At 41.5% G+C, this 20,881-nt stretch overlaps 1 protein-coding gene across 1 annotated transcript in view; it reads left to right on the top strand.

The window, feature by feature from the left end:
• Positions 1-20,881, top strand: part of nell2a (neural EGFL like 2a) — an 85,077-nt gene that overhangs the window by 7,947 nt on the left and 56,249 nt on the right. Inside the window, exons 3-12 of the mRNA XM_084364915.1 lie at positions 3,163-3,313; positions 4,645-4,818; positions 5,964-6,060; positions 8,480-8,552; positions 9,792-9,874; positions 10,241-10,369; positions 13,048-13,150; positions 16,566-16,657; positions 18,144-18,249; positions 19,212-19,340. Coding sequence (XP_084221041.1) covers positions 3,163-3,313; positions 4,645-4,818; positions 5,964-6,060; positions 8,480-8,552; positions 9,792-9,874; positions 10,241-10,369; positions 13,048-13,150; positions 16,566-16,657; positions 18,144-18,249; positions 19,212-19,340 — 1,137 coding nt within the window. The remainder of the gene's footprint in view (positions 1-3,162; positions 3,314-4,644; positions 4,819-5,963; positions 6,061-8,479; positions 8,553-9,791; positions 9,875-10,240; positions 10,370-13,047; positions 13,151-16,565; positions 16,658-18,143; positions 18,250-19,211; positions 19,341-20,881) is intronic.

Raw genomic sequence — 20,881 nt, 5'->3', positions numbered from 1 at the left:
AAGGGAATACTGGCCCTATCATCATAGCACGAGCTCACCCACTGCACTTTCATGTATGTTTTTTTGGAACGCGGAGACGATACCCCTATAGCGGTCTTAATCTTCGTTTGAGTGCCTGTCGAGAGTGTTGCGATCATTGCGCTTTTCATACAGGCAGCGCTACACAGACCAATCTCATCACTCCATTTAAATGATGCCTCCACCCTCCAATCCCCCAAAGTCCCATTTGAAGCAGCCCCATTCCCCTCAAAGTATAAAGACTGGTGATGAGAGTCATCCACACATAGATCAAAGACCCATGGCTGCCGAGCTGTGGTGCAGCCCAGTGGTGGAGGCTCATTGGTCCTCACCATCCCCCCCTGCCTCATCAGCCTTCTCACAGTATGGACCCCGCCCTGACACCTGCTCCCACTGTGCTCATTTTGCTCATGATTGAGATGTCAGCGCGCTCTCTGTTCAACACATGGCATGGCAATAGACTGACCGGCGCATACTGTCATAGACCTAAATCCTGTTGGCTTGAGCTCATCTTTGCCTCATAAGTGGAAAATGACTCACCGCGTGGAACATTTCATAAGAGCAAATTCAAAGTGACTCGGATAAAAGACTGTAGCTTTAATTACAATTCAGTAATGTGGATCAAAACAAAAATAATTTCTGAGATTATTGTCAACAGTGGTCATTTGGATTTGGTTATTAAGTGAAATCTGTTGATGGCAGCAGATTATTGCTAGGCAGAACTCCTGTCGCAGTCATTGGACCATCTGTGCCACCTCAGCCAATGACACAGGAATGATACAGCACTGCCAATGAAAAATGCATGACAATGTTCTGCTATGGTGAGCAACGGATCCAGTGAGAATATTTGTTTAGACAGATATGACTCAAAATATGTCTCCGGCGGGCTTAAAAGCCCACGTCGGGCTACATACTGCTAATACGGCTAGCGCGGCAAGCAAGTAGAAGGGAAAGATGAAAACAATGCTCATCTCAAAACGCTCTGAATGTATTCTAACCAATGGCAACACTGTGCATGCCAGTCTCCATCATGGCATTGCTTGCTGTTTCACATTGCATTGTGTTAATTGGCTACTCCCACCAGCTGGAAGTAATGTTAATACACTGAGGAAAAGCCGCCTCGCTAGCTTCCTGGAGCGCTTAAGTGTGCCAGGGCATCTTGCATGCATCCCATAGCTGGAAGTGAACTCTTTGATGTGATTGCTTCTGAGAAACGTCATCATTTATTGATGCTTCCATTAAAGTAGCATAGACGTCTGTGTAGAGTTGGAGAGGAGGGAGGGGGCACACTTGGTGAGAACAGGCGAGCTCACGAGCTAACTACATAGAAAATGCCCTCCCATCCGAGCCACGACCATTAGCCTTTCACTTCTCCTCCCCAAATCCTTGGCTTCATATTTCTAGCACCACACCAAGCCAAGGAGATAAGGTTTCATCCTTTGGTTCCATTTTGATAACTGACACAAGCTAACAGTTCGGTACAGTATTTGGTAGCGTTAAGTTCTTTTAGTAAGTGGGTGACGTTTAGTTTTATTTGAGGTGAATGGCCCGACTTAATCTTGAAACCACTTAAGCTTCAAAGTGGCCAGCTATTTCCTGATGCCTTCAATTGGAAAACAGCCACATAATTTTTTTTTTAAGAAGTCTTGTGGTTACATCTACATTTATCAAAACAGGTTTGAGATCAAAATGGTCAAGCAGCCTTCAAAATTGAGTGAAGTGGACAACATGTTCGACTTGCTTCTTCTTAAAGTTTAAATGAAGTGGGAAGCACATTTTTGAGACATCAAACGTTCGCCAGAGCTGTAAACACGTCCTTTTTTGGGTTTTGTTGTTGATTTTTCATTTATGAATTCAAATTCGTCAAGTGTTTATGTGAATGCATCAAATATTTACAGCATCTGGCCTGTGAAATCCCAACGGAATGTTCTCCAGTTCTGTACAGCAAATTTTCCTGTTTAATATTTTGTATCTCTAAAATGTCGATGCACACATTTATATATTTCATACACTACAGTAGATTTTAACATCAGTTAGTTATAGTTTTCATTTAAGCTGTTTTTGGTGTTATTTTCTTATTAAAATACATGTAAAATAGCTCTAAACTCCTGACAGTAATCACAACAGTGTGAACTACTTTTCATTCCAAAAATCAGAAAACAGTGACTTTAAGTATATTTTTGATCTGATTCCTTTACATAACTTCAATGTAAAAGGTTGTGTTTAACAAAAAGGTTTTCTATCATCCTGATTCAATGTGTATGAATTAGATAACTAGATGTGTGATTTCTTAGGGGAGACAGAATAACCGATTTGAAGTGCATTACTTTTATTTTACTTTTTTTTATTTTTGTGTTCGGGAATTAACAAAAATGTCAAAAAACATCCAATCTTGCAATGTTAAAAAAAAAAAAAAAATAGGAAGAAATCCTGGATGTGTCCTTTTATCTGGAAGTTAATGGGATCTATTCTGGGTGGAGACCCATCCTCCATTCAAGTTTCGTGGGAATCTGTTCAGTAGTGTAATCCTGCTGACAAACCAACCAACCAACAAAAAAACCAACGTACATGGATGAAAACATAACCTCTTTGGCGGAGGTAATTACATACTTTTAATCCACTTTAATGCGTGTAATGTGTTTAAGTGTTGCATATTCATATACATCAGTAATCCCCTGACAATTCACAGATGCAACTTTGGCTTTTCATTTGCGTCGGCCTGCCCTCGGTATATTCAGCAAAAGTCCGTGTGAGATTAATAAAACATACATATTGAAGACACATTGATAGATCTAGTTTTTTTTATTTTCACAAGGTTAATCTTTTGACCGATGTTGGAGAATCTCCATGAGCAACTGGCTTTTATAAGTCTGTGACAATTAAGATGTAATGCAGGTTGTCTGCTAATCACAGGGTTGGATGCTCCTGTCCACATCTCAAAGTGTCCTTTGGCGTGACACTGAACCACAGACTGCTCCCGACCATCAGAGCAGCACCTTGCATCACAGCTCGCTGCCGTCTGTGTGCGACTGTGTGTGTGTGAGAGACAAATTGTAAAGCGCTTGGGATAAAAGCGCCATATAAATGCAGCCAGTTACCATTTTTCCATTTGAATATTATCTGATATTTCTGTCTTCGTTCTAGGGTCCTCCAGGGAAGTGATGGCTCCTGTCGAGGTCTCAGAGCAAATGGTCCAGAAGCTGAGAGGCAAGAATGAGTTTACTGTGCTGGTGACCCTCAAACAAGATCACCTCAACTCTGGGGTCATCCTGTCCATTCATCATTCTGAGCACAGGTATGATCACTTCACATTTGACAGTATGTTATGTTTACATATGTTCTGTTACACAGATCATTGTTGTACACAAAGTACATGATAAAACACATTTTTTTTAAACATATACAATGTGAAATTCATTTGAGATGCATATTTTAACAGCGTATTACAGAACAAGAGCCCAGGATGTCACATGGAGTACAGTACAGCCCCACTGATAAACCATAATTAAAGTTGTTTTCTAAATCTAGTAGTCTGTAATGTGTTGATTGAAACCTGAATATTTGTATTTGATAAGTATTTAGATGTTTTACATACCAGCCTAGTAAACAAAGCAAAGCGCCAAGTACAGCGATGTATTATTCACAGTCCATCAACGATCCAAACATTGAGTCTGTAATCGTGGATTGAAAACTGATGAGACCCTTTCTGCAGTTAGCATGCTAATGTTTTCCATTAGTTTGTGGTAGCTGAGCCGTTGGATGATCAGAACAGCAATCTGAATCCACATAATGCATTGATTGAACAGTTTGTACATTAAAGTCAGTCCTGAGAAGAGAGCTCACGGGGATGTTAATGACTTTCCCCGCTGCTGATTAGCTTTCCCAGCCATTCATATGCAACAAAGCAGCACTGCATGGTTTCATCTGGAGACGTGGCAAAGACTAATTCAGTGTCAGAAGTGTTAGCAAGTGCATTTATGGAGCTGGGATGAATGTACATGCATGGCTGGGGGAGAGTAAATCTATTAGATCTGGTTTGCAGATAAATCAATGCCATTGCCACACTTGCACGAGTGTCTATTTTTTTCTTTGGATAATGTTTCCAGCAAATGAGTCTAGTTTAAATAAGTCTGTCTTTAAAGGCAGGGGTGACGAGAGTGTATCGGCAGCCCTTTCCATTAGTGTCACTATGCTGGGTGAATCTCAGTGGTGTGGAGAAGAGGATTCTGCGGGAATACTAATACGCCAATGTAAAGCGTTGAACCTCTACAAGTCAGCTATTGTTGTGTGTTGCTGATGTTGCACTTAACAGCTATACAGTACCATTATGTTTGACTAGTGATGTGATTAAATTCTAAATGGTGTTGCAAATCTGGGGAGATGTGAGTGCACTGCTTGGAAATGAGTGGCGTGTTTATCTCTCGGCGCTGTGCTGAGAGAGGAGCCCCGAGTTTTGACACTGGCATGCAATAGGTTTACGTGCGGACAGAAATAAGGATGCGGTTCCACTAATGAGACTTAAATGCAACAAGGCATACTGTATAGTGCAGGGAATGCAAATGCACAGGGAAACATGTGTGGCTGTTACTGGAAGCAGTTTGCTTGGACTTTTTTTTTTTTTTGCAGGTACCTGGAGCTGGAGAGCAGCGGCCAGCGCAGCGAGGTGAGACTTCACTATCGTACCAAAGGCCAACAGGCCCACACGGAGGTGTTCCCTTACAGCCTGGCTGATGACCAGTGGCACAAGGTCTCTGTGGCCGTCAGTGCCTCTCATGTCATTCTACATGTCGACTGCAACAGGTAAGATGCTTGGGCGAAGTGAGGTTATCCAGCTTCTCAAATTTTTTAAACTGAAAATGCAGATATGTAGATATAATCCCATACGATACCGATCTTATTAAGTGTTTTCATTTTATTATTATATTACATTATATATTATTTTAAGTGTCCCTGGTCAAAAATTCAGTGAAGTGGTAGAGTAAATAGGAACTTTAATGCGACACTCCTCTCATAATTATGGAACAAAACAGTCCTTCGAAGTTAGATTCATGCAGTTGCTCAAAGTGTTTTAGGCTCATTCATACAGTATTCACAACGAATGTGAAATTATTTGGTCAAGAATGCACATTTTCTATTTTAAAACATCAGTTAAAGATTTCCACGTAATGAAAGACACAGAGACATATATATTGGACTCAACCACAAAGATAACACGGAAAAGTGTTTGGTAATTATTCAGGTTAAATTCTAAAGGTTTAGCAGTGCAGAACTTTTGTCTCCCCCTTCTGGCAAAGAGAGTAATTAGAAAAAACACTGTCTACGTTCATACGTATAGCACATGCCTCTGCCACACTCCTTGTTGCTGGTAGCCCACTCTGTTGCTACAGTTGCTTTTATGGTTGACATAAAACGCATCACTACTGGCGCGCCAGTGCTGGAATGTTGCTCCAGATGCTAGACTTACCTAGTCCAGGATCATGCAAAATACAAAGAGATTTATCCGGCTGTGATTCGCTCAATCAGCACTGTGTGAACTCGTTTGGCAAGGGCATTAATGTAACAGGCGATCATTGACATGTAAAAGTCCCACACTCCAACCAAAGGCATATAAAACTACACCAAAGATGGACGTTTCTTAAGCTCAGTCAGCTGTTCTATATGAACGGATCCAGTGCAGATTGAAGGCACCTTGAGTCGCATCTTCCGTATGAGAGGAGTGTTACTGTTTGCGTGCGTAGATCCGTCTTGGCACAATCAAAGAAGCAGAAGGCGACACCATGTGCATCGTAGAAAGCATGTGGCTATCTATACCCACCTCAGGGTAAGAGGTAACAGAAGGATTTAACAGGGCAAGACCTTCAGTGCAGGGGGAGGTGTTTTTTCTAAATTGGTGAAAACTTCACCAATCTGTTACCAGTATAACCAGTGCTGAATTTGTTTTACAGGATCTATGAGCGGGTGGTGGAGGCCCCGTACATGGACATACCTGAGGATGCTTCGTTCTGGCTCGGACAGAGAAACGCTGCTCATGGCTTCTTCAAGGTAAGCACTGTTAGCACAAACTTCCCTCTCGCTGATGCCTATCTTGCTGCGCGATAAATGATTCAGAATGGCAAAAGCAGGTAAGGCGTGTCAACTGTTGCACCAGCTTTTCGTCCCAGTCTCAGTCTTGGTTTATACTGTATCTTCTCCCTCTTTGTTTGGTTTTATTTATTATAGCTGTTGGATTTAATTGCGTGCATTTCTCAAGGCTTACCATTTTAATTTGAGGGTTGCTGTGCCTGCCCGAGGAATTGACTTTTTTTTTTGTGTCATTGTTGTTCCCTTTCTCTTTCTCTGCAGCTAAGCCCAGTGCAATTATCTCAGCAACCCCCACAACGCTGATTTTGGAGAAATCATTAAATAGCCTCTGGACTATGCTCATTAAGCTTAGTCTATAGTCTTGTTTGTAAGACAGGGAGACATATATTCCCAGACTGGACTGCGCTCCAAAATATCCCACCTGGGGAGACAAGATGGGGCAAAATGTCAGCTTACCAGCAACTATAACCATTTTAATCAGTCTGCTGGTGACTGGCTCTGTGTTTGATGGTGTATGTGTGTACCTGTGTGTGTGCGTTAATGCTTTACACATTGTGTCCAGGCTGTTTGATTTCCTCCGTGTTAATTGGGAGATGAAAGAAGCCTCGGAGGTCACGCACTAATCTTGTCACGTAGCCGCATCTCTCCTCGCCACTGTGAAGCCTTGATTAGTTGCTAGGAAAGCTCGTCTCCTTTTTAAAATACACTGCTTTCATTAGTACATTCTCACACACACAAACAGTCGATGTGTGGACGTGGGTGTCTGTCAACCGAAGACGAGAAAATTCACATCCTTAACAATCATAGTAAAGACTCGAATCAGAATGTGCGTACGTGCATCTGTGCTTCACGACTTGGCACAGTTTGTCTTTACAGTCCACACGCATCGTAGGATAGTTAAACCTATTTCATCCTACTTATCAAGTGACACGGTTTTGGGAATTTCATCAGTTGTGTGTCATTTGAAGTCGATTTGTATGCCGATGTAGCAAATTGCTCTGCATCCTAACTTGAAAGCCTGGAAACAATTTACTTTTAATCCAGGCAATCCTAAATGCAACAAGAAACAGCAACTGCTGACGTGTGCAAATTAGATTTTATTTGGAAGTAATTTGTTTTTAGTCTGGCAGGATATATCTTCTCATGACTATTTGCATTTTGTAGAAAATCTACATTACTGATTGAAACTTCACTGTGCGGGTTGTTGTTTCTCACAAAGTCCCATTTCCGGTACAGATGTGGCGACGGGTGACGTGTTCCTTCACGAATACTGCAGTGAACAGTGTCGGTTTGGACACTGCGACTGGTTGTTTTGATAGTGCTGCATTACTGCACAGGCTCTGCTTAAAGACACGTTGAAATTGAACATATATTTTTTCAATTTCTAACCCTATATTCCTGTGTTAAAGGTCCAGTTTGTCAGAAAGTTGATTTTTGAGTCTCATTCCCAACTCGTTAAATACTGACGCTCGGGATGGCGGCAGACTCGAACTGCAAATGCATGATGGAAAATGTGTACGATGGCTGCAGATGAATGTATAGTTTTATGGTTTCGGTACAAGTTTGATAGACACGACTCCAATCTGCTCCCATTTCAGCACGTCGCCGTGAAAAATCATCAAATCATTTCCGCAGGATTTTAAATTTATGGCCGGTAAATTGAAGTGGCAAGACAATTTGAAAAACAATTTCTCCTAAGTTGAACCCCCCTCCACTTCTGTAAGGGAAACACATGCACTCAAGGAATGAAATGGGCCAGGTTACCATGGCGACAGGGTATCCGTTTGTGAGTATGTGTATACGTGTGTGTGTGTGTGTGTTTGGGTGTTCGGACACAACATGAAAGAAGCTATCAATTGGGTCTTATGATGTCAAATTGAATCTGTATCTCCTGTTTATGTTTATCAGAGGAGATTGGAGAAAAAAATAAAAACTCCATCTACCTACTAAACCTCCCACATCATTGGTTCACTACACTTCCTGTTGGTGTGCGGTTATGAGATGATTCATCCGAGCGAAAACCTTGGAGATGTGTTATCTCACAACTAACTTCTTTGTCTCTCGCCACACAGATTGAAAAATACATTTTGCGCTCGCTCTCGGGTTTACTGCCGTTTCTCTGTGTTCAGTTTTATGATCGCAGCAGTTAACAAAGCTCTCATAAACAGGGCTGTTGGTTTTGTGTTTGCATGGCCTGCGTGCACTTGGGCTCCATGTTGTCTCATGTGGAAAAATGTACCGTAAGCACACTTAGACACCGCCGCCCTCCACCTCTGGGTCCTTATCCCCTTACGACACATTAACATGCTACATCTCCTCCCTATCTGTAAGGTGTTAATCTCCTTGACTGAAATGTTTGTTGTGTGTCTTGTGTGTGCAGGGAGTGATGCAGGACGTGGAGATCCTGGTGATGCCACAGGGTTACATCTCACAGTGTCCAGATCTGAACAGGAGTGAGTGAAGTCTCGTCCTTAATACATTAAAGAAGCAGTGTTTTATTTAATTTACCTCTGGTGCTTTATTTTGCTCGGCACTCGACTGCCTTGATTTTTTTTCTTTTATTCGTATTATTTTTTATTTAAATTCTTCAAAAGACTCACTTGAGAAAAACAGCTTAGCAATTGAAAAACAATTCTTCAATAGGAAATAAAAGTTTGGTTGAAGCTGCTGAAAGCATTACTGTCCTCATATTATTTTAATGAGAATTTATTTATTATTTTCTTAAAATAACTATCATCAACAGATTTTTTGACATCCCTGCCCACTTTATCCAGTCAGGACAGAGAACTCTGTAAAGAGGCGGTCCTGTTTGCGAGCAGAGAGCAGAATCCTCCTGTTTACTGGGATGATGGAACAAGGAAAGCTACCAATAGCGCTCCTGGTGAAGGTTATACTTCCAAACGCACCAAAGCGAAGAAAAAAACTCTCCAAAAATAGAAAGGAGTCGTGCAAGAGTGGTGACGTAGAGCGGAGAGGGGGTTTGCTAACTGCAAAATGGACAGGAAGTTTGCTAAAACGACTGAAGCTTACAGCAGCTTTGATAAAATAAAAGGAGATTATTTCTGACACTGTTATGTTTCAGCACTAAAATTAGTAGAAAGAACCAACTAGTGCAGTTCTAACCTTTTTCCTTGGATGTTATGCTGCTATGTTTCTATTCTTTCTTTGCCCGTTTCATCATGGTGGCTGTTGCAGCTCACGCTAACTCTCCAGTTGTGCAGGTTATTGCAGACAAACTGCTTCTCCTGCCAACGACACAGAAACGTCTCATGATTTATATTCTTCCCACTGATTTTATGTCACCACGCATCCAAAGGTTCCTATAGAACATTGTGTACTGCAGTTTAAATAAAAAAAGAAGAAATGGAGAGAGTACACCTCTCCATATTTTTTTTCCAATAATAAAAGAGTGAAAAGAGAAGTTGTGATTGATGTCCTGTAGATTAAGTTAGAGAGGCAAAAGATGGTTGAATCATATGTTTTTGATAGTGAATGTATAAACCAATTTATGCATTATTGAGTTTTAAATCATATTGATTTTTTTTGTATCTCAGTTCCATGAAAGAATTATGTGCACAATTTAACGACAACTGTGTTAATTTGCTATTATCATAAATTCTCATATTTCCCGGTAATTGTATTACATGTACTAAATAATAGGATACTGTGACGTCTCCTTTCTTGTATCTCAGCATGCCCGACTTGCAATGACTTCCATGGACTTGTGCAGAAAATCATGGAGCTGCAGGACATCCTCGCTAAAACATCCAGCAAGGTGAAGTAATGTGATGCGATGTTTCTTAATTTGACATTTAGTCCAAAGAGCATTGGACATTATCTTAAAAAGAGCTGTAATCACCGTTTCAAATCGACTTTTAAAACTGCAAATGTTCATGCGGTTTCCATTCATTGCAACAGGCAATCAGTGACATATCAACATTAGACGTTGGCTATTGTTGAGGCCTTTTTCTGTTCTCTGTGTGTAAACGGGGTTAATTGTGTCTAATGACTTACTTTTGTGATGCTGCTGGTTTGCTGTTGAAGCTCTGCCTTATACATGAGAATATGGACGCAAGACGAAGCTGAATCTCATCTTCTCTCCTTCTTGCCTTTTGTTTTTCGGGGGGGATGGCGTGAGCAGCTGTCCAGGGCGGAGGAGAAGATGAATGGGCTGGATGGCTGCTATTGTGAGAGAACCTGCAGCGTCAAGGGGGTCGTCTACAGGGAGGACGAGGGCTGGACAGATGGCTGCAGGAACTGCACATGCTCGGTGGGGTTTCACACACTCGACCGTGTGTGTGTGTCTATGTGTGTCGTTGTGTGTGTATTCAGTGGGTACACGGGTGTGTATGTCCGAGTAATAAAGAGCAAGGGAGGGCATTCAATTTTAATTAAGTGTGTGTGTGTGTGTGTGTGTGTGTGTGTGTGTGTGTGTGTGCGCATGTGTGTGTGTCTGAATCTGAAATTATTTGCTTGTTGCATTCTCTGTGATTTGTCATTGTGTGATCGTCTCATGCCTACACATTCGCTCACAGGCATGTGAGTGTGTCATGAAATAAACAGATATATGTGTTTGTCTGTGTGTGTGAATGCGTTGGTAGATTTGAGTGTGTATGTGTGTGTGCTGGATGTCTAGGTGCGTGCGTGTCTGTTAGTGTAAGAGAAAAAGGGGGAGAACATGCATTTTTCATCGCGCCTGTAACACTGTGTGGTGTTTTGTGTGTTACTGTGCGTATGTGAGGGTCTACATTAACATTGCAACCATTGTAGGATCTTGGCTTTTGTTTTGCTCCTCTGTTCATCAAGTGTGTGAAGGTGGGGGTGTGTGTGTGGAGGTGCAGGGGCCCCTTTGTCGACAGCTTGTATTCTCATTATTTCTCATATAAAGGAGGGTTGCCCCAGTTACTCGAGAAAAGATACTGTATTGAAAACCTCCACAGTACTCCGGATTAGACACATCAACAACGGTGCTTAGTAATGCTCAATTCTCTCAAGGGTCTACTTTGCGCTGCATAAAGTGTGAATAATTGCCAAAAAGAGAATTAGAAGTGATTGGAGATCTGGGGCTTGTACCACATCAGCAAACAGATTTCATCCCCTGCCAGTCTTCTCAGCTTTGGAACAGGAAACTCATTCTCTGCTACTGAACCCCTCCAACCGGCCAATAAGATGCCTTCGCGCACCACTACCCAACATGCAAAAAAAAAAAAAGAGAAAAGGAAATCACATATCTCTCAGTGCACCGCACCTAATTGCTCTTGACAGATGATAATTATCATCAGGGATTTGTTCTGCCCACTCATCCAATGAAATTGCTTCAATCGCTGGGAACGGTGTGTTGCCATTCCCGGGCTGCAATTAAGGAATTAGATGGAATATGTTCCTTACCTTATGTGTGGCAATTAGCTGTGACCTTTGAAATGCAAAGGTCATGCATTAAGATGTTATCAATTATGTGGATCAGGTTCATAGATGTTGCTGTCACAGAGCTTTCATCCGTGGAAGCAATGTTAATTACAGGAGCAGAGAAAAGCTGGAGAGGAGGAGATAGCATTTAAATATATTAGATTTACAGGTTGCTGTGGAGATCTACTGTAGGTTATGAGTCGGTTCACAATGGGGGGTTGTTGTTTTTAATTTCTGTATTTTTTTTTCACAATCCTTCCTTCAAGCATATTTAGAAAATGCAAGAGAATGGATGATAGGTATGGGAACAACATGTGCGTGGGCATTGTCGTACCAGTGTCTATAATGGAGAAATTTAAATGTTAGATAAAAGAAATCGGTAGCATTTCATGTTAAGGTACACATTTTAACCATTAAATAGTTGCCTTTTAGCAAGCGAGTCATCATGAAGCATGTATTGATGCCTTGTTCTGCATGGGTGTATTCTACAATACTAGGCCATGAAGAAATTAAGAGTTTTCCCTTAATAACCACCTAAATACTGCTTATTAATAGTGTGTATTATTTTCTAGTTAGTGAGATGATTGGACAATACGTTATGCCACCAATTTCAATTTCCCCACTGATTTCAAAAAGACGTTGTCCTTCCACGTTTCGGTTGCACTGGGCAATGAGAGCGGTCTTGTTGATTTGAAGTGTGTGCAATAGGAAAGGCATGATTATTGTCCTTAAGAAACTGGAATCTGACTGGCCTTAACAAACTCAACTCACTAGCTGTCAACCACATCTAGCCATCTTGCTCAGTAGATAAAGTTTGTTTCATTTTTTGATATTTGACATTTAGTTTTATTTGAGAGGAGTGATAAAAAGAAGCTTACTACCTAAAAAAACAATAAAAACAGAGATCTATACAGTATCTCCTTTACATTGCATATCACTAGAGTACACAGACATGTTTATTTTTAGTGTAAAAGGTCTCAGTCAGCACATTTCAATGTCACAATCCTATAATACCAAATGTTAATGATAAGCACCCAAAAATGAAAATTCAGCCATTATCTACTCACCCCCATGCAGATGGAGTGTTTGTGATGGAGTGAAGTTTGTAGTCCACAAAAAAAAAAAGCATTGCAGCATTTTCATAAACAACTGCAGCTACGGACGTGTTTTAAAATGTAAAAACAACAGAACAAAACATTAAATGGCTGCATGCAGCTCTTTCAAGTGTAATCCCAGTCTCATGGAGCCCCGAGATGATTTGAAAAGACACTCCAGAAATGTTTTATGGACCACAAAACTTTCTATCCGCATGGGGACGAATAGATGATGATTGAATTTTCATTTTTGGGTGAACTGTTCCTTTAAGGGATCTTTATCAAAAGTATGTGTTTATTTGACCGTGAAAAGGAGAATACCTGCAGAGGTATCAAAAGACTTTTTCTTTCCATCGATGTGATGTGTATCACCATCAGGCCCGTATCGGCTGGCTTGTAGTAGCCACTCTTTAAACAATGTGTTGTGTTTTCTCTGTCTCTTCACCAGAATGGCACGGTGCAATGTGAGGCCATCTCCTGCCCTCCCCCTCAGTGCCCGGCGGGCACAGCGCCTGCCTACGTAAAGGGTGCTTGCTGCAAGGAGTGCCAGCGTGAGTGGAGTACCCTTAACCTCTTCACCCTCCTACACTCAAACAATCATGGACACAATTGCGCACAAACACGCACGCACACAAACAGCTTAACAAGCACCACCAACACCACCAGATTTAGAGCGCACATCACGCCTCCACAAGGGCTGCCTGACAATTGACCAGGGCTCTGCTGTGTTGCTAAGCTACCTCCTAACATGCCTCTTGAGATGGGTCCAACCTTTTGCATATACATGGACCAATCAATTATTCACTAGCCGGCTTTCAAAACGCAGATGGCCACCAGTCACACAGACACGAGCCAGTAAATCTGGGATAGCTGCATGTGATGTAAAGTAGTCCGTATTTATGGCAGGCACGTTGAGGCAGCGAGTGAAGTAGAAGTGAAGAAGAAAGAAATGTTAAGTGCCTGAAATGATGCACACTCTCACTGGCGATGGTATCTTCTTAAATGTCCGTTTGTTAACTTTTGAGCACTGATACGTTCTCGCTGGATAAATAATTCTGTTTCATCACATATCTACATAGAGGGTCTTTTTTTTCCCCCCACAACACTCAATGAACTCTTATTAGCCTCACCGCAGCACTCTGCATCTCATATTCTCTCAATTCCCCTCTCAATAAAAATGGATTTCAGAGGATATTAGCTTTTCTCACCCCAGCATTCTTCCTCTATTAACCCAAATGAAACTTAAAGAGATGTGATGTATTTGCTTTTAAAAAAAAGCAGACGCAGCGGTCTGTCAGAGGATGGAACAAAATGTGGCAGAGGAATCAATCAGCTGATAGTGTTTTTAATAACTGATGTTCTCGAGGGTGACGGACCATGCGAACGATAGAAAAAACCCGGCGGACTTCACATACGTATAGTATTTATCAGCGGATCTCACTCCACATCTTGTGCAGGCTGACTTGACTTGAGAACTTTCTCACCACACACTCCCACACGCTGCTGCTGATTTAACTCTTTATCAGCGGGAACCTATTAGCCTTGGATCCTAATCAGCTCGTGTCGGCATCATTTCCACTGACCCACGGGTCGGGGCTGAAACACAGGGGTTTAAAGCATGACTCCGAATCTGCTGCTGTGTTATACAAATATAAACACGTAGCAGGTAATCCCCTTAAACTCAACACCCCTGTGCTTACTTATCTCAACGAGGTAGACAAACACACAGCTAATTACGCATGCTCCGGCTTTGGAGAGAAGAGAGCCGCAAGTTTCCCCACTACAAAGACATGATTCGCTCTCCAAATTAAAGCCTTATCTGGCAGCACAAGGCCTTGCAGGGAGGAGTTCTAAGTCTGTTTCTTTTTTTTCTTTTTTGTTTTGATGATCTGTCAAGTAGAACGTCAAATGGCTGTTTCAGAAGTCCTTTGCTTTCATGATATACCGCTTTGTGATAGGGCCTGACCCGTGGTGTCAATCATTTCCCCCCCTCATATCAGTCTGGATCTGTCTGACCCCAGCTGCTCATCAAACGCAGACTTTCTGCCCATGTGTTTATTTCTGCACCCCTCTCGCCCTGTAATTATATGAAACGGGTCCTCCTCAGTGTTATACTGAGGAGTGTTTACTCGCTCTACATGTGAAGTATTTCATCACTTCACTGGTAGCATTGCTTAATTGGGTTCGATGTGCCTGATTTGGCTTGACTCAATTTACCTGAGGACTAAATAACATGGACAGATTGTATCATACATGTGAATCAGGGCTGTTACATAAGACCTCTGGTGTTCTGTCAGTGTTCGTGTCCATGACTGACTGCAGGAGTCCGTTTCTGAGTGCAACACAACTGTCGTGAATACAAATGTTAACACAGTTTTTCAGATGTGATGTTACGTTACATGCTAACTACAAGCAAAACTCGGCACGTCATAACAATGTTGTGCACCAGTCAGAGTTTACAAGCACTTCAGACAACTCAGTACAGTGGAGCCAAGCTAACGTTACCTGAACCAGAGACTGGGTAACGTGCGACCAACAAAACCTGTGTCTAAATGTGTTGACTTGGCTTATGATCAAAACTAGCAAGTAAACAACTTTGTCAACACAGCCAAACATCAAGCACATGCAACAACACAAGACATGCAACCCAGCTAATATTACTCAGTATTCACCAGTAAGTACTGTTAACAAGTCCAGACTCTTGTCTCTTGCCTCTCGCCCAGTCGCAGTCTCTTTTTCTCTTCTTAGCCTCCTCCATTAACGTCCTCTTCGGTCTCTTCACCTCTGTCATGATGTCCTTAGAGGCCCAGTTTTGTTGCCAGCTCGTCCCGCTCCTGAGAACCTTCTCCTTTTGGCAGTCCAAAGCTGCTGTGACAGCGGTGTAAACACATACACTCTCCGGCTGTGCTCGGAGCAGAGTTGGCGAGGCTAGCAGAGCTAACTTCCAGCTACACTACTCTGCATTAACAGGTTGCTTTCAGGAAACTCCGGAAATCACAGAGAGTTGAGACACAGCAGCTGGAGGACATCAGAGAGAAAACCAAAGGACTTTCTTTTTTTTTTTGCATAAAATATGCCGTGTGTGATGTTAAGTGTTACACACTGTGATACTACCCGCTCTACAAAGTTTAATAGCACAGAAACAAGAGGTAGGGGGGCGGGAGTGGCTGTGACAGAGACACCATTCACTCTTTTACAAATCGCTGCAACATCGAAATGACTTTTGAATAATTAAGTCATTTACCGGCTTTTTCATTTTTGATCATTTTCTAATTTAATTGCTTTGATTTTCTGACTGTTAGTCATGTAAAAAACAACAATTATTATTTCTCTTTGGAATCTGGAAACATGAGGTTTTTGTCATTAGAAAATCATTTTGTTATTTTGTCATTATAATCCAAGTGTTCTCAAACTCTGGGTAATTTTGTGAATTCAAACTCATGAATCACAGCAAACTGAACAGTATTTTCAGACAACCGACTAAACTCACATGACATCTTATCTTATATAAAACTCACAGCAATATGCATTTTTAATAGTTGCAAACATTTTTGGAGGTTTATTTGTCATGTTTTGCGTTTACATTCATTAAAACAAAACAAAGAAATGTGCTTTTATATGTATTAAGGCTTCAACTAAAAATTATTTCATTATTGATTAAAGTGCTGATTATTTTAACGATTAATCAAGTGATTTTTTAGTCTATGAATGTCCAGCATAGCATAGCATAATTTTTTCAGAGCCTTCAAATTGTTTGTTTTGTCCAATTAGGCCGAAAACTCAAAGACTCTTTATTGATTATCATGAATGACATTAAGAAGCTGGAACCAGCAAAAAGTCGGCAATTATTTTTCTTTCAACTGACTAATCGATAAATCCGCTAGTTGTTGCAGCTCTAATATGTGTTGTTTATGTGTTTGTGTGTTTATTTGTGTGTATGCTGATGATGCATCTGTGTCTCCTCAGCTATCTGCCTGTTCGGTGGAAGAGAGCTGGTGGAGGGGGATCAGAAGGCTGTGCGCGACTCCGCTGGCAGGTGCCTGCTGTTTGAATGCAGGGTAAGTCATGTCAACACACACACACATAACTAGAGAGAGCAAAAACACACTTACGCATCCTTATTCAAAATGATTTTATCAATACGCTGCAGGAAGAGGCTCCACAATAACTCATGTAACCAAGCACTTCAACCCTATTACTTTCCATGTAGTGGTGCATGACAGCTCACTAAATACTCATTCCACAGCTATCTTGGCCTAACCTGAGAGGATAAATCAAGCCCGAATGAGCCAGCGTGCAAGATCTTCCACTTCAGCTGAATTTCATTGATCTAGCTCGTCATCGTTTTCTTTGTGGTCGAAAGAAATTGGCAAAATCCTTCTAATTAAGTTTACATTTGGAGACCAGAGCAGGGCACCTTTCAGTCACTGGATGAGACAGCCATTCTTCAGTTCCAATCATCAGATACCACAGTGGTCCCAAATCATATTAATTTCCCAATTATTCAGAGTATTTGCTTTTGTCTGCCTTGTGCAGCAGATGGGTGGGTCGCCCACTTTTGGGAGTAATTCACTTGATGACATTATGCCAGGCAGGCCCAATCAATCTCAGAAAAGTGACTGGAAGTTTTTAATCACCCGACTCCATCATACCATCCAGCTCCGCCATGAATTCTGCAAAGCTCCATTAGAATCTGCAGGTTCAGACAGCTGTCTGGCTTGCTTGCCCACACCTGGCCCATCTGTAGTCCCAGTTAACTGACTGGCAGTCCCAGGCAGATCAAAGAAATGGGGACGGGGAGTGCTGTCAGTCAGCCCACTGCTGCAGACTCCTGCAGGCTTCCCCTGACAGCTGCTTGTCACGCCTCTGATCTTCTGTCTGCCTGCTGGCTGAAGGGGGGTTGCGAGTTTTGGGCGGTGGGTGGCAAGAAGAAGTAGACGGTACGGCTTGTTTGGAAAGTTTGTTGCAGAGTTTAATGCGAGCAGCCTATGTACAAATAGAGGTCATGACACCTCATAGAAATGCCCTGTAGATCCTCCTCAAGTAAAATATTTGTGCACTACAAATAGATAGGGGAAGTCTATTGTCTTTGTCCAAGTGTGTCTATTGTAATGACTTCAAATTAGCATCAGTCAGAGGGACATGGATGAGATCATTAGAGAGACCTGCCAAAGGCATGCTGGGAACAGGAGACCCCTAATCAGGTTTTACACTCTGACTAAACACACATGCAGGGATAATCCAGAAGATTGATTCATTGTTTGTATAATAAAGATGCATCATGAATCATGATGTAAATCACTGACAGGAGGAGAGAAGAAGACAGCTTTTTTTTTTCCTTCCCAGAAGTAGTTTGTGAAAAAACTGCTATTGACCAATGAGTAATTGGTTTGTAATGAACACACAGGGAGGAGGAAGAGTGAGAGAGGAAACACAATAGATGAATAATTACCTTCATAATTACATCCAGGCCCTTAGCAAATGAAGGGGGGCAGATTGGACCTAAGAAGTAGCTCATGAGGATTGTGTCTCTGTCCATCACAGGACAGGACGATGCACCGAGTCGTCCCCAGTGAGCCTTGTCCTGAACTCAACTGTGCAGAGTCGGAGCAGATCACCTTGAGTGACAGATGCTGCAAGGTGTGCAGAGGTAAGGAGGAAACATCGTCCTTTACTACGCTGCTGCCATACATGGCTGTAAAAAATATGGCCGTAACTATAATATATATTATTATATATTTTATTGATAAAATAAAGGTAAATAAAAAGATACTATGCCACAACAGGCAACCATGCACCGCCGTCCGAAAAATTACAACCAAACTTAACAAATTCCCATTAATGGCTACTACCATGTAGTTATGTGTGCGGTTTGTCCAAGTAGTGTCGGTGAACCCCAGCAGAGGCCATTGCTCAACTGCTGTTGGTAGCCATATTCAGTGTCAAACACTGTACTGTCTCTCTATTTTATTCTTTCAAACTTGGAAAACTGAACAAAAGAAATGATACATTCTGCAATGGTTTACGAGAGGAGGGGAAAAGTCCACGAGTTTTAACCCAAGACATCTTATCAGAGCTATGGATCCATCTTTGCTCACCACACCTGAGCGTTTCTTACCCTCAGGTGTGCATAAACTACATGTTAGAAATTTCTTCTCTGAAATACTAAAATGTGAAATTATCCATGATCTTATCGGTATCAGCTAAAAAAACAAGTAATTCAATAAGTTATTTTCCAATTTTGTAGGCTTTTTCTTTCTGGCTGGCAAAAAACGGAAATCGATGGCAGACTGAAAGTGGCAAATCAGTCCAAAAATGGGTTGAAATGGATGAAAACAAAATGAAAGAAAAAGTGAGATCCAATACATCTCCAGTGATTTATTTTAGTTTGTTCCTTTATGAGTGTAAAAGTCAGATGTAACAGAGGGAAATTCCAACAAATTAGTGCTATTTTTCCGCTTAAGTGGCTCGGGAAGAAACCACAGTGTGAATACTCAGAGAAAAGGTTGTGATGCTATGACATAACCTTTCCACCGACCCTGTGTGTGTCCATCTCTCCTCTCCTCTCTTCTCCTCTGGGTCTCAACCTTTTCCGCTCCGTGCCTCCTGCAGGTCATGACTTCTGCTCAGAGGGCCACGGCTGCATGGAGCACTCCGACTGCGTGAACCTGGAAGCAGGAGACTGCTGTGTTTGTAAGGATGGCTTCCGCCCACTGCGAGACGATAATGCCTACTGTGAAGGTAGGGCATGGCGCTGAATAACAAACCCTGACTTTTAGGTGAAGTTTATGGGCTCTCGAGGAGTGGATGTGGTTGTTTTGTAAATCTGCCCAAGTTGCATCATGGGGGTCATAAGAGGGACCTTCTTTTTGCTTTTTGGAGGATGTGGTAGTTTTAATTCAGCGTTATTTTTACACTGAGGAATCTACAGTTGTCATGGCACCCTGACTGCTTGATCACAGCCTGGTCTGATTCAGTTTTGTGAAGTGAACTCAAAGATCAGACGCATGTCTTCTGCAGATATGCTTCTCCATCAAAAAGGATCACAGACAAGTAGAAAAAAGTGTTTGACATTAAAATAACATGGTGGAAAGTCAGAGCGTGCTGGTGAGGGTAGTGAACATTTCGACTACGACTGCGGGATGTGGTCAGAAAATCATATTGCGATTATTGTGATAGATGTTGCAATAAGATTTACGATTAATTGGAATGATCATTTATAAATAATTTCTTTATACCTTTATATACAATGTTTCTTCCCTTTTAGACCAACACAATCGCCTGAATAAATGTTGGCATCATATGTTTCTAAACACGTAACCATGGATATATGTAAACTTTACATGTCTTTATGTTTCAATATACTATTTTATGTTTTGGCAATGTTGTGCTTAAGGTCTGGTTAGGTTTAGGCACAAAATCCACCTGGTTAGGGTTAGGAAAACATCATGTATTGGCTTAAAATACCTGGTTTTGTCAGCTGAAGCATGAACTCAAACCGTGGTCTCTCGCTGGACAGCCTTCTCGTCAAGCTGTCATGCTAATGCCATCCCCTCCTCCCCCTGATACCAAAGTCAGCTCAAATACATGCTGGCTGAATGTAATATACTACCTATTGTAGAAATGTTCACAAGATACTCATAAAACATACAAATTCAACACATCCGGGGTTTCTAGAAACAAACAATGCCGACATTTTATTCTGGTGACTGCGCAGTTTAGACATGCCCAAATAACCATGAAAAACACCTTTCCCTTTGTGCAAAGGATAATACAAGTGTTGTGTTTTTGTTGATGCCAGTTGTTCTTTTATTCCTGCTGGGGTCAGAATAGTAGGAGATGTGACGGCTTGTTTTCCAGCCTTCAGAACAAAGTGTTTTCCAAACAGCATAAAAGCAACTTCTACAGACTCGCCTCTGGGCTAGATAATCCAGCACAAAAAAATGCAAGACGTTAGATCAATCTTTCACAATTCTGGGTTTGTATATCTTTGTTGCTGGTTTTTTATTTTAATGAACACTTTCAGTGTCACATTACTCTCTGCTGACCTGACACCTGAAGGAATTGACTGATGTGAGATGCTGGCTCACAAACTTTCTTGTCACTTTTGTGTCATGTTTTTTCATATTTGGGCTGTTTGATTAAATTTTAAACCGACACATTAAATGTTAAAAAATGGAAATACGCACTCCGTGACTTGCAATATAATGCAGACATTTTCTAAATACCCATGAAAACACTTTTGAATTCATGCTTTTATCGCATAATCCTTTTGTGATGGG

The sequence above is a fragment of the Pagrus pagrus genome (assembly GCF_965226575.1).
Source record: "Pagrus pagrus genome assembly, chromosome: 10".
NCBI lineage: Eukaryota > Metazoa > Chordata > Actinopteri > Spariformes > Sparidae > Pagrus > Pagrus pagrus.
Note: the sequence above shows the minus strand (reverse complement) of the source record. Positions and strands in the feature narration are given on the sequence as shown.